This window comes from Schistosoma mansoni, assembly GCF_000237925.1.
Source record: "Schistosoma mansoni, WGS project CABG00000000 data, supercontig 0150, strain Puerto Rico, whole genome shotgun sequence".
Classification (NCBI taxonomy): Eukaryota; Metazoa; Platyhelminthes; class Trematoda; order Strigeidida; family Schistosomatidae; genus Schistosoma; species Schistosoma mansoni.
In genome coordinates, this window is record NW_017386047.1 from 504,207 (window position 1) to 518,491 (window position 14,285).

The window sequence follows — 14,285 nt, forward strand, 5'->3', positions numbered from 1 at the left end:
GACCCCCGAATTCGTCCCAACCTTGGACCTAATTAGATCACATCGCTACCAGCCACCGATGGAGGGGCTCGATAGAAGACTGTCGCTCATTCTGGAGCACATGTTTAGACTCAGATCATGCTCTAGTAGGAAGGACACTGTAGGGAAGCCTCTAAGGGTTCTACTTAATGATAAGCAAGCTAAGAATATATTTCAGAAACAACTGGAAAAACAGTTAGACAGACATGTAAGTTGTGCCCACCCCGAAGCAGCGTGGAATGACATCCGTAAAGCTGTGGAAACAGCAGTGATATCCGCTAGTAAGGTAAGCCATAAGGTTAGGGAGAAACAATGGATCTCGGCAGCATCTACCACACTGATAGATGCTCGTAAACTCATCCCACCTGGCTCTGAACATAACGAAGAGCGGAGTCAACTTAAGCGCAGGCTTATAAGAAGCCTACGTAATGATCGTGAGCAGTGGTGGGTAGCGAAAGCAAGAGAGATGGAAAAGGCAGCGGCAATAGGTAACAGCAGGCAGCTATTCAGACTAGTTAAAGAAATCGATATTAGGAACCCAACTATTAGCGAAACTATCTCAGACAAAGATGGGCATATCATTCATTCTCAATCCAAGAGATTGGATCGATGGGCAGAACACTTTAGGGATCAGTTCAACTGGCCTTCAGCCACACTTCAGTTACCCACGATCCCCAGTTGTCCTGGATGGCAAATTGAGGTAAGTCCTCCAACTCTCTACGAGGTTGAAAAAGCTATAGGAAATCTAAAGCGAGGGAGAGCCGCAGGCCCTGACAGGTTTACCCCTGAGATTTTTAAGGATATTGGTCCAGTACTAGCAACGAGATTGACTGAGGTCATAGGTAGAATCTGGGAACTGGACGTAATTCCATCTGACTGGTCCCAATCACTGATTGTGCCAGTCTATAAGAAAGGACAAAAGTCCTCCTGTGACAATCACAGAGGAATCAGTTTGACTAATATAGTGTCTCAAATATTAGCTTCAATAATACTTAGGCGCCTAACAAAAGCTCGTGAAGAGCAGACTAGAGAAAACCAGGCTGGTTCTCGACCTGGACGTGGTTGCATAGACCAGATATTCACCCTACGTCAGGTCCTAGAACATAGACATACATTCAGACGTCCCACAATAGTAGTATTTCTTGACCTTAAGGCGGCATTTGACTCCGTTGATCGTGAGGTTCTATGGCAGTGTTTGTCAGTGAAAGGAGTACCAAAGAAGTACATTAACCTCATAAAGGCTCTCTACTCGAACACAACTGGTCGAGTTAGAGCCTATGGCGAACTGTCATCAGAATTGGTTACCTCAAGTGGTGTTCGTCAGGGCTGTCCACTCTCTCCATTCTTGTTTAACTTTGTCGTTGACATGCTTTTAGAGATATCACTTTCATCATCTCAATCTCCTGGAGTTGAACTTTTACCGGGAGGCTCAATTGTTGACTTAGAATACGCCGACGACATAGTTTTATTCGGTGAAGACGCTGACAAAATGCAGAGTCTTCTGACCACTATAAGCAACAATGCAGGCATGTTCGGGATGCGATTCTCTCCCTCGAAGTGCAAAATGTTCAGGATTGGGTTGCATCGACACCTGAACTAATGATAGGGAGTGAAGTAGTTGAGCGTGTTGACAGCTTCACTTATCTTGGGAGTCTCATCAGCCCTTGTGATCTGGTGTGTGACGAAATCTCAGCACGGATACAGAAGTCTCGTCTAGCTTTCGCCAACTTGCGCCATTTATGGCGTAGGCGAGATATCCGTCTAGCAACAAAAGGACGGGTTTACTGTGCAGCGGTTCGTCCCGTTCTACTTTATGGCAGTGAAACATGGCCGGTAAGAGTAGAGGATATTCGTAGGCTACTAGTATTCGACCATAGGTGTCTTCGACGCATTGCTCGTATATCCTGGGACCACCGAGTAAGTAATGCAGATGTTGGGAAACGGGTACTAGGTAAGGATGGCAAATCGATTGATGAAGTAGTGAAACTTCATCAGTTGAGATGGCTGGGACATGTGTTACGTATGCCCAGCCACCGACTGCCCCGACGTGCAATGCCTTATGGTGTAGGAGCAGGTTGGAAGAAAGCTAGGGGCGGCCAGACAAAAACATGGCATAAATCCATGAAGTCACTGACAAGTGGACTGAACCATGTTGGTAGGTGTAGACTACCTGGTTGGGATTCGCGAGATGATAGCAACCGATGGTTAGAGACCTTGAATGACATGGCTCAAAATCGTTTGCAATGGCGAAGGTGCATCCACTCTTTGTGTTCTACCGAATTCTAATCTTCTGAATTCTTCATGTCCCTATCCTTTTTCTCTTTCTAAATTTATTTCACCGTATTATGCTCCTTCAATAACATCTTCAAACCCTTATCTTTCACATAATACTTATACTCTTACTACTTCTACCAATATGGGATTTGAATCGATAACTTCATCTCTGTGCTAATGTGGTATGGCAACTCGAACTGATGTACGTACGTACGAAGTTCTACGTTGTAACCGACTGACTGACTAATAGATATTTAGTTCAAATTATACATTAATGAGTATCCAACTCAGATTACTCTCAATGTTAGACTGGGATTCGAATAGTTTTCTTGACATGATTTGTCTAATTTCACCGTAAGCTATGCAAAACAAATGCTGGGATCTCTCCGGGAACATGATCTGTATTCAAACATATACAATTGAACAAATGCCATTCAAATGTTCAATCCTACTCAACTAGTGATTAGGATGGTCTTTCACGATTACTAAACATTATTACTTACACTTGGATATTTCAAAAGTGTTGGGGATGTCAAATCCCCAGAATTTACTTGGTAAATGGCCTAATTTTGTAATTTTATTTTAAAAATTTGAATTTCGCTGTTTTCGCACCAAAAGCGCTCTTTTCACTTTCACGTCATATTTCCCACTTGTAAACTACCTTAAACGCTATTGGTCCGTTCTATCTTTGAGAGTGCTATTTTGTAATGCTGCCCAAGGACAATTTATTCCTGTATAAATACGTTTGATTTTTCCCCTTACGATTGCTGTGCTTTTGGCTGCTACGGAATACATTTTCCCCGCTTCCAACTTGGACTTCTTACTCTAGTTAGCCGGGTCTGGGACGCGTCAGAATAGTTAGCTTATCGGTCTCTGATCACAAGTCTTTGTTCTGTTCGCTAATTAGTGAATTTGAAACGCTTCAGATATAACAAAAAGAAACTATCTGTTAATTCATGAATGCATGAATCAAGGGATCTCTTGACTAATTACAAATGGATACCTCAATCACTGATTCTTATTATTTCAACACATTTTCAGTTTGAACTATTTCGTACTCTGAATACCAGTTGTTTCTCAGTACAGTAGTGAACGAGAACAAAATGGGAACAATTGAATGTAAATGAACACAAAATTACAGAATCTCTCAGTAAGATCTGAGAATCATACAGTAAATACTTCATTTGCAAAGTCAGTCAGTTAGCCATAACGCGAGACCAGGCACATTTATGCATCGGTTCAAGTTGCCTTACCTCGTTAGCACAACAAGATCAACACCGGATTCATAGAAATAGTTAATTTAGTGGTGGTAGTATATAAAAGATAGGTTGTATATAATGATATAGTATAGGAAGGAAGAAAGTTATGAAGCAAGTTTAAACTTAAGGTTTAAGGGAAGATAAAGAGTGTATACACCTACGCCATTGTGATCGATTCTGAGCCATGTCACCTAGAGTCTCCAACCATTGGTAACGATAGTCACGCGGACCCCAACCAAGTAGTCTGCATCTGCCAACATGGCTTAGACTAGAAGTTAGTGACTTCAAGCACTGATGCCACGTTTTGGTTTGGCTGCCCCTTCACTTGCAAAATGTCAATCACTTATCTCAAACTTCATTATTCCTTTATTCTCATACCAATTACTTTATGTTCTCGTTCGTTCCTCCTTGATCTTGTCGAGCTTTCGGTGCTAGACATTTTATACGTGACGAGCATTATATACTACTTATATCGATATATTTATTTATTCATTTATTTATTTAAATACATAAATATTGGTACAAGGAAGCACCAGATACATATGCGTCACACAAATCTCATTTGATTTGTGTGAAGGCTGGAATACTGCTCAGGTACCCAAACTGAAGCAGGTGGTTTTCTTAAGGGGCCACACCCGGAGCCTTCAACCTAAAGATCTAATCCACAAGGCGATGGAGCATCGTGAGAAGATTCAGTCCCATGGATGCCGGTGACCAACAATTGATTCATATACCATTGGTTCCTTCAGGATACTGGAGACCATGTGCACCAGTGGTTTGGAATCAGGGTTTTCCAACTTCCCTAGTTGGACTTTCCGTGTCCGCCAACCCGGTTAAAGCGCCGGACATTCGCTTTTAGTTTTCTCGGCCGTACCAGGGCATTTGGGGGCATATCGATATATGCACCACTCACCACATGGGTAGAAACTGAAGATGTCCTTAAAGTTTACTTATTTACAAAAAACGAATGCAAAGTTTGTGTGAAAAAACATAATAACTAAATGTATGTGAAAGTTCTAATTACTTTTCTAGTTGATAAAATTCCTCATCTCATAATCTACCATGTGACTACTGGTTTATCTTAGGTGAAAATGATTTAACTCATATTTACCTGAAGTTCCTTTGCGAGGCTACAATACGTTTAGTCCAATAAGTATGGAATGAAATAGACATTACTGTTACTTGTTGAGTTTCTAGGTAATTAAATAAGCTACAGGTGGTACATACTACATGAAAGTACTTTAGTATACTTGGTTAGGAAACAGAATTAGTCTGTTAAAATAAATCTAGAACAAGAGATTTATATAGTTGAAATCATGAGTCAATTGAAGCTAGACCACAATGGAAAACATGGAAGCACTGGACGGCCGTTTCATCCTATTATGGGACTCCTCAGCAGTGCGCAACCACGATCCCACACTTGCAAGATTTGAACTCAGGACCTACCATTCTCGCGCCAGAGCATTTAAGCGATAGACCACTAAGCTGGCCAGCATCCAACGGTGTCAGTGTCTAACTTTGATCAATCCATGGTGTTTTTGAGCAACCGTTCACCAATTGTCTTCAATGAGTTGATATATCTACAACAGACTTGGTAGAACTCCACTGGTCACTGCTTCTCACTAGAACTCAAGGAAACATCCCTTGAAGTCAATCACTGGTGAGCATATGATTATAGATCAGAAGGGTTTTTGTGGAGATTTCAGTATTTTCATCGTTGAAATCATGAGTCAATTGAAGCTAAACCACTATGGAAAACCTGGAAGCACTGAACGGCCGTTTCGTCCTGTTATGGGACTCCTCAGCAGTGCGCATCCACGATCCCGCACTCGTGAGATTCGAACCCAGGACCTACCAGTCTCGCGCCAGAATACTTAACCGATAGAGACTAAGTCAATGAATTGTGGTTTAGAAGTTTTGACCAGGATATTGCTTTGAATCAACAACTCTTAAAGACCTGATTGAAAACCTTTAATGAGACAGATTTTTATTGCAGTTCGGAAACACCAATAGACCAGTGTTATTTTGGGTAATCATGAATGTCCTAACTAGTGACAAATCAACCTTTATGTTCATATCATTTATTTATTTAATGTATGTATGGAATACTGTTGAGCTTTATAATCTTATTTTGACATTCCTCGTTGATACGATTCATAAAGCCCTATGAGAACTTCATGTCTTGATGTGGAATTTACAGATGTTCTGGTAGATAAATCTGACCGACGAAGTCATAGTCACATAAGGAAACACTCGCTAACTGATGACAACGAGTAATTAGTACAATGTATCACAAATAAACTAAATAAAAAAAACCAAATAAGAATATCTTAGTTGAACAGTACTGTGTTCAACATTAATCTTGACGTTTTTAATTCTATCTCGCGTAGAGCCCTAGATGGGTAGAATTTTTCACTTAACCAAAACTGACCATTGCTTACCGATTTCCAATACTTCTTATTTAGATAACTTCTTCAAAAGTGGAATTTTGACTAATGTAAATCTTTTAATACATCAGTCCATATCCATAGTTACTCGTTTCAAGTATTCTGTTAGTTACACTTGGCTTTTATCCTAGTTGTCACCCTTTAAAATTAAATAAAATAAATTAATGTGTACATTTTTAAATTCTTCTGAAAGTATCTTAAAACCACTTTTATTTTCACCACTATCATGGAACTAACATACTTAGTTAGTTACGCTTGTTACCCCTCAGGGAGGAGCATAGGCAAACCATCAGCGTTCTCTATCCAACTCTATCCTTGACAATCATTTCCAGTTTTTTCCCGTTGTTATTCATCCTATTAATGTCTGCTTCCTATTTTATACGTTGTGTGTTCTTTGGTCTTCCACTTTTTCGTTTTCACTCACGATTCCAAGTAAGCGCTTGTCTTGTGATGCAGTTTGATGATTTCCTTAATGTGTGTCTTATCCACTTCCAACGTCTTTTCAGTTTCCTCTTCAGATGGAGGTTGGTTTATTCTCTCCAACAGTAGGTTGTTGCTAATAGTATCCGGGAGACGAACATTGAGTATATTGTGTAGACAACTGTTTATCAATACTTGTACATATTTGATGATGATTGTGGTAGTTCTCCACGTTTCAGCTCCGTACATTAGGATTGTCTTGACGTTCGTATTGAAGATTCTGATTTTGATATTGGTTGACAGTTGTTTTAAGTTTCATATATTCCTCAATTATAAGAATACTATCTTTAAATTTACTTAGTATTGTTTGTTTGGATCTTCCCATTGATGTTTTAGGACTGCAACTGGTCAGTCTCTAATTGGCATATTGTGTGCATACTGTGCGTATTGCCTCGATATAGCCTAAATTCACAGGCATGGTAAGCAAAGATGTATCATGACTCAGTGGCCGAGTGGATAACGCGATGGCGTTTGAAACGAAAGTTACTGGGCTCGAGTCCCATAATGAACATCAACAACTCTAAGATGCATGTACATTCAACTGACGAGTCACACATAGGAAGAAACACACATCAAACTGGATTCCACTACTAGCCACTATCCATCTTTGCTTACCAATTCTATCTTTACTTTACTAATCCTTACCTTTAAATTAAGCCTATAATCCCTATATTATTCACCAATGAAAATCTTTATTCTAACCTTCTTCTATCCAAATATATCATTGTACAATAATCAATAAATGACCAATGAACAAAAAAGCTATTCAAACTTTAATTTGATTGGTTATTATCAAGGCTAAATATTTTCCCTCAATCTGATTGGTTAAAAATCATTTCTTCTAATAGAATGAATTGATGACAGTAGCAACGTGACGATTAATTACTGTGATACGGTTAAGATTTAAACAAATTCAACATTCAATACCATTGTAAACATTCTTGATATCAGTGCAATAAATGTATATCATCCATATGTATTTTATGGATTATTATCATGGATTTAATCAATAATTCGTACTTCACAATTGAATACAATTGAACCCGTAAACATGCTTGCTGATGGTGAATATGTAGATGGTTCATGGTTATTATCTATTCATATTGATGATTTAAATATTGATCGTGAAATTCGTGTATATGGTGAATGGTCTATTAATGAATTAATAACACAATTAATTGATGGTTTAACATGTCCTATACCAAAATCACTAAATCCAAATGAAATCAGTTTACGTTCTAATAGTGTAAGAAGTAGTTGGGGAGATTATGGATTATGGTGGCCAGCTAGATCTAAATGGTTATTAAAAACGAAATCAAGTTTAAATCAATATGGTTTACAAGCGGATGCCAAGTTACGTTTTTTATCGATCTACGGGAACTTAAATATTCAATTACCAGATTTACAAATACGTGAATTTGTTGATGTAAATTTTGCTGAACCAGTATTTCGTGTTACTTTATCAATTTGTCGTTATTTAAATATAAGACATCCTGAGGAATTATCATTAGCACATCTTATACATCAGAATGATTTGAAACATTCACGTTTTATACCAGGTTATGTGGATAAACGTTATCATACATTATCGAATACAGGGAAACGTTCAACATTTCAACGTAGTGCCACCATCAATACAACACATTCACAGTATAAAACTCTACGTAAAGAATCCTTATTTCAAACGAATGAAGGTACTCACACTAATGGTAATGATAAACAAGATGAAACAAAATCTGAAGAACAATCCATTAAAAGTTCTACATTATCAAGACATTCAATACATTTATTTGGTCCACCTAAAATACGTGATAAACGTACTCATCTTCATCGATATTCAAGACCAGATTCTGGAAATTTTAATAAAGTACCATTTTCACCAATTGCATTTGATTTACGTATTCTAGATGATTCTACATTAGCATTTAGTCCAATAATGAATGTAGATGATGCTTTACAAAAAGGTTTAATTGTAAGACCAAATAATTATATACAACGTATTCGATTGAATACAATATGGTTAGATTCATCGAAATCATTATTAGAACAAGGTATTAAGATGTCAGGTTATTCGACAAATCATCAATTAAGTTCACCGTCAGTTAATCGGCCGAATTCCCCGATATCATCACAAAATGATGAATATACTATACCAACATTAATGTTACGTTATAAATATGGAATTTATTATGATTTAAATATAAAATATGATTTAATACGTATTAATCAATTATATGAACAAGCTAAATGGTCAATTATATCAGAAATTAATGAAGTAACTAATGAAGAAGCATGTTTATTTGCTGCATTACAATCACAAGTATGTCATTATTACTTAATTCAATATATATATATATCGATGATCTACAAGACAGTGGAGCATCATGAGGAGATGCAGTCATATGGTAGTCAGTGATCAACAATTGGTTCATATACCAGTTATTCTTTCAGGATACTGAAGCCCATGTGCACCATTGATTTGGAATGAGGGTTGTACAACTCCCCTATGTAAACTTTCCATGTTCACCAACCCGGTTAAAGTACCGGACATTCGCTTTTCGTCCTCTCAATTTCGTGGAGAACATCCCTGGCAGAGGCTGTATACGCGTGGCTATGTGAGAGCATTTCGAGAGGGAGAGCGAACTCTCTCCACTCTCGGCGGTACCAGGGCATTTGGGGGCCTGTTGTTACTTTTTAAAAAATCATAGAAATATGAAAATATTAATTAAATATTTAGAAGTATATGTAATCAGTTTTATAGTTTGATAAAGTTTGATAACCAGACAACAAATATTTGAACACATAAATATTGGTCCGAAGGGGCACCAAACAGATATGATCCACATAAATTATTCGAATAATGTGAGGGATAGGATACTGTTCGGATACCCAAACAGAAGCAAGTGGTTTTATTAGGGGGCCACATCCCGAAACTTTGACCTTAAAGTCTGAACCACAACGCAGTGGAGCAACATTAGGATATGCAGTCATATGATAGCACGTGATCAATAATTGGTTCATATGCCAATTGTTCTTTCAGGATTCTGGATTCCATGGGCACCATTGGTTTGGAATGAGGGTTTTCTGTTGAGTACGTTACATCTCCAGAACTCACTTAGAAAACATCCTAATTCTGTAATTTTATTCTAGAAATTTGAATTTTGTGTTTTCACGCTAATAGATGCTTAGTTGACCTACAGTTTACCTTTTTCACTCGGATATCCTTGACTGGGATTGGTTGATGGATTTTTTTAGTAAGCTATTTTGTGGCTCTCTCAAGGGTGTTTCTATCATTGTATAAATAAGCTTGATTTGTGTGCTTAGTGACCTTGTATTTTCTGAGTGCTTTTGGAATACATTCTCTACGCCTCATCAAGACTTACTGGTCTAGTTATCAGGGCCGGGGGACAACGGATTAGAATAGCTTATCAGGTCACTGTGTCATTGACCTTCGTTCGGTTTACCGAGTAAGGTGAACTTGCAGTAGCATCAAACATATCATTTTTCAACTTCCCTAGGTGGATTCTCCGTATTCACCAACCTGGTTAAAGCAACGGGCATTCTCTTTTTCTCCTCTCAATTTCGTAAACAACACCCTTGCCGCGTGAAGGCAGTGAAAGTCAGTCACGTTAAATACGACGATCCGACAAATAGATTGGTCATATAATAATGGAAATAGACTGTACTATAAGGATACATTTTCATGGAAACCTCTTAATGATAGTTGGGCATCCGTTCATTCTTATCTTCTCATTAATTATCCATAGATTTCCTTGCAATGGTTCCTTACAAAGATTGTTGTTCTGTACTCATTTACCAAGTACAGATCTGTCTATTTAACTTTGAGTAACGGGAACTAGTGATTTTACTCGACTGCCAAAATTGAAGTTTGTAGTGTCGTTTGAAACTGAAATCTACTGGTTAAAAGCTGAATCCCTTGAATGCCATGTTATCGATTTACATATTCAAAGGCTTTTCATAAGAACTCTTTGGTCATATTTCGTGAATGAAAAATGCATAACAGTTGTCAGCAATTTTACATACTTTTTTCTGTATTATATTTGCTTGAATTCAATGTTCTCTGAAGAAAATGTAAGTAATTATTATAAAATTCACACATCAATTGTATACAGCAATGAAGAACAATGTTACGGTGGCGGGAGTGATAGTAGGCATTTAAAAGTAAATATGTATTTTAATAGTTGAGATCATGAATCAATTGAAGATAGACAACCATGAAAAACCTGGAAGCAGTGGACGGCCGTTTCGTTCTATCGTGGGACTCCTCAGCAGTATGCATTCACTATCCCGCCCCGCGAGATTCAAACCTAGGACCTATCAGTCTCTTGCGTGAGCGCTTAACCACTAGACCACTGAGCTGACCAGCATTCAACCTCATCTGATATTAATCAACATATGCTCACTAGTGACTGGCTTCATGAGGTATTTCCTGGAGTTCTAGTGAGAAGCAGTGACCAGTGGAGTTCAACCAAGTCTGTTGAGAGGTAGTAACTCACTAAAGACAATGGTGAATGTGTCGTTCAATTTCGTGGTTCGGTTGAAGTTAGAGATTGACACCGTTAGATGCCGGCTCAGTGGTCTAGTGGTTAAGCGCTCGCTCGCGAGACTGATAGATCCTGGGTTCGAATCTCATGAGGCGGGATCGTGAAAGTACACTGCTGAAGAGTCCTACGATAGAACGAAACGGTCGTCCAGTGCTTCCAGGTTTTCCATAGTGGTCTAGCTTCAATTGATTCATGATCTCAACTATTAACATTACTATAATATCCACAAAACCCCTATCTGATGTAATTATCTATGTTGAATAATCATTATTTAAAATCATTTTACATAGTTCTTGAATATTTGTAAGTTGAATGCCTGTGGAATGATTAACTTTATGTTGAGAATTATTGACTGGAACTAAGCATATGACTTTGAATAGTGTTTGTTTTATTATTATTACAACTAATTAATTAAATGACTAAATTCCAAACTTTGTTTATTAAGAAATTGACATTGTCTTAGTAATTCCAGAGCAAAGTTATCACAACAGAAATTGTTCTTTTCACTTTATTGAAATCGATAATAGTTTGAACTGACCAATAGAAGTTAATAATCTATGTATAATTGCCTTCTTTTAATTATTATTACATAATTTACACCATTGGATTGAAGCCTCCAAATGCCATGGTACGGCTGAGAGTGGGGAGAGTACGCTCTCCCTCTTGAAATGCTCTCACATGGACACGCGTATATAGCCTCTGCCACACAAGTCCTACTCACTGTCTCCTCTCAACCGGGGTGTTGTTTAGGAATTTGAGAGGACGAAAAGTGAATGTTCGACGTTTTAACCGGCTCGGTGGACACGGAAAGTTCACCTAGTGAAGTTGGAAAACCCTCATTCCAAACCAATGGTGCACATGGGCAGATGGCGTATGAATCAATCGTTGGTCACTGGCTACCATGTGACTGCATCTCCTGATGTTGCTCCACTGCGTTGTGGATCAGACCTTTAGGTCAAAGGCTCCGGGTGTGGCCTCCTAAGGAAACCACCTGCTTCGGTTTCAGCACCCGGGCAGCATCACAGCCCTCACATAAATCAAATAAGATTTGTGTAGTGCATATGTATCTGGTGCCCCATTTGTACCAATATTTATATTTATGTACTTTATAGTTGTGTAAGGTGATGAAAGTGTTACTTCCGTAGATTTCCAGAAAAGTTAGTCGGATTCCTAACCCATATGAGTGGAAGGTAAACTTCATTAGATAAATACTTTTATTCGTACTATACTGAAAATACATTCAAATTAGGTATTATTCAGTTTATAGATGTAGTATAAAAGAGACCATAAGATTGATCTGAAAACGTTTTAATGTATTTCCACAACTCACAATGTAAATAGTCTAATTGTATACTTCATAATTAGTTAGATAACTATTAAAAATCAGGAAGTACTTGATAAATTCTTTTATACTAATACAGGATTATTTAAACAGTACATATCTACTATTCTGTCGGAGATCAACAGTGGATAGTGATGATAAAATTCTATCGCTCCGGTTAAAGTATGAAATGATTTTTCTAAAAACAATTAGAACAATGGATAACTCATTAAAGCTCAATCCTCATAATAAACATAATTATTAGCACAAATGTACATTCAATGAACGAGTCCTGAATAGGATGAAATACATTCTGTGTATTCAACTGATAGCCATAATCCGAATATACTTAATTAACTTTGTATTGCTTGTTTGAATCTTCTCATTGATGTTTTTAGGACTGCAACTGGTCAGTCTCTTATTGGCATATGTGCATACTGTGCATATTGCCTCGATATAGCCTAAATTCACTAGCATTGTAAGCAAATGGCTATCATGACTCAGTGGCCGAGTGGATAACGCGATGGCGTTTGAAGCGAAAGTTACTGGGCTCGAGTCCCAAAATGAACATCAACAACTCTAAGATGCAGGTACATTCAACTGACGAGTCACAAATAGGACGAAACACACATCAAACTGGATTTCACTACTAGCCACTATCCATGTTTGCTTAGAATATAGCTAGTGTTATAAAATTATGTCCATAATGATACTTTCTGTTCTGTCTTTCCATTCCATTTAGTTACGTAATCGATGTTAAGAAAATTCTAAATTTCTGTATGTTACCCCCTAGATACACATGACATACGTCTACATAGGAATAACATTCCTAAAATATGTGTTGATGCATATATGTACATGTAATATCGTAGTATAACAATCTTATTCTGAAAAATTGACAATGATTATAATTATAAGATAGTTAAATACCAGTTAATTTCAGTATCAATGATCTAGTTACATTACATAATCATGTAACTAGTTATTTAATAACTTACTTATATGAAGTGAAAATTTATTTACACATAAATTGTAGTAGTTGATGAGGCTGAGAGTTGGGAGAGTCAGATCCTTATCTTGAAATGCTCTTAAATGACCACGTGCATACAACCACTTCTAGGGAAGTATTACTCAATGCCTTCTCGCGATGGAAGTGAAGTTTACTTAATTGAGAGGACAAGAAGCGAATATCCGATGTTTTAACTGGGTTGATGGATACGGAAAGTCCACCTAGGGAAGTTGGGAAACTTTCATACCAAACTATTGGTGCATATGGACTCCAGAATCCTGAAGGAACAAATGACGTATTAACTTATTGTTGGTCAGCGACTACCATGTGACTGCATCGCCCGATGTTGCTCCACTGCTTTGTGGATTAGACCATAAGGTCGATGATTTGGAGTGTGGCTTCCTAAGAAAACCACCAGCTTCTGTTTGGGTACCCAAACAATATCCTAGCCCTCACATAATCCGAATGATTTATGTGGATCATATCTATTTGGTGCCTCTTCGTGCCAATGCTTATGTGTTTAAATAAATAATAATGGATGGTTTTAGGAATATTATTGAATTTGTTGTTTACATTGAACGCTGAAAACCAAGAAACACTGGAAAGTTACTCGTTTCGAGTAAAACAATCATCAATAGTATATGCCTAATCATTCATTACATATCAAACTCAAGATGTTTACACCTAGAGGTCAATACTTAACCTTTAGATCATTAGTTTGGTATCTGATGATCCCATACGTAAAACATACAACTATCTAATGTTTCTTGATTTCTAGTTACTGCGTAGTTACAATCACTGACTGGTGTTCACACACACACATACATTTTCTATTCCTTGTCACACACAGTTTACCAATCATCAATTAATCATTCTAGTTATTTACTCTATTTGCAATCCAGAGTTTATTGT

The 14,285-nt window shown here is 37.6% G+C and overlaps 1 protein-coding gene across 1 annotated transcript in view; it reads left to right on the plus strand.

The window, feature by feature from the left end:
• Positions 1-7,425: 7,425 nt before the first annotated feature.
• Positions 7,426-14,285, plus strand: part of Smp_070640 (hypothetical protein) — a gene marked incomplete at its 3' end in the record, with an annotated part of 31,556 nt that continues 24,696 nt past the window's right edge. The window contains exon 1 of the mRNA XM_018798842.1: positions 7,426-8,798. Coding sequence (XP_018646661.1) covers positions 7,530-8,798 — 1,269 coding nt within the window. The 5' untranslated portion in view covers positions 7,426-7,529. The remainder of the gene's footprint in view (positions 8,799-14,285) is intronic.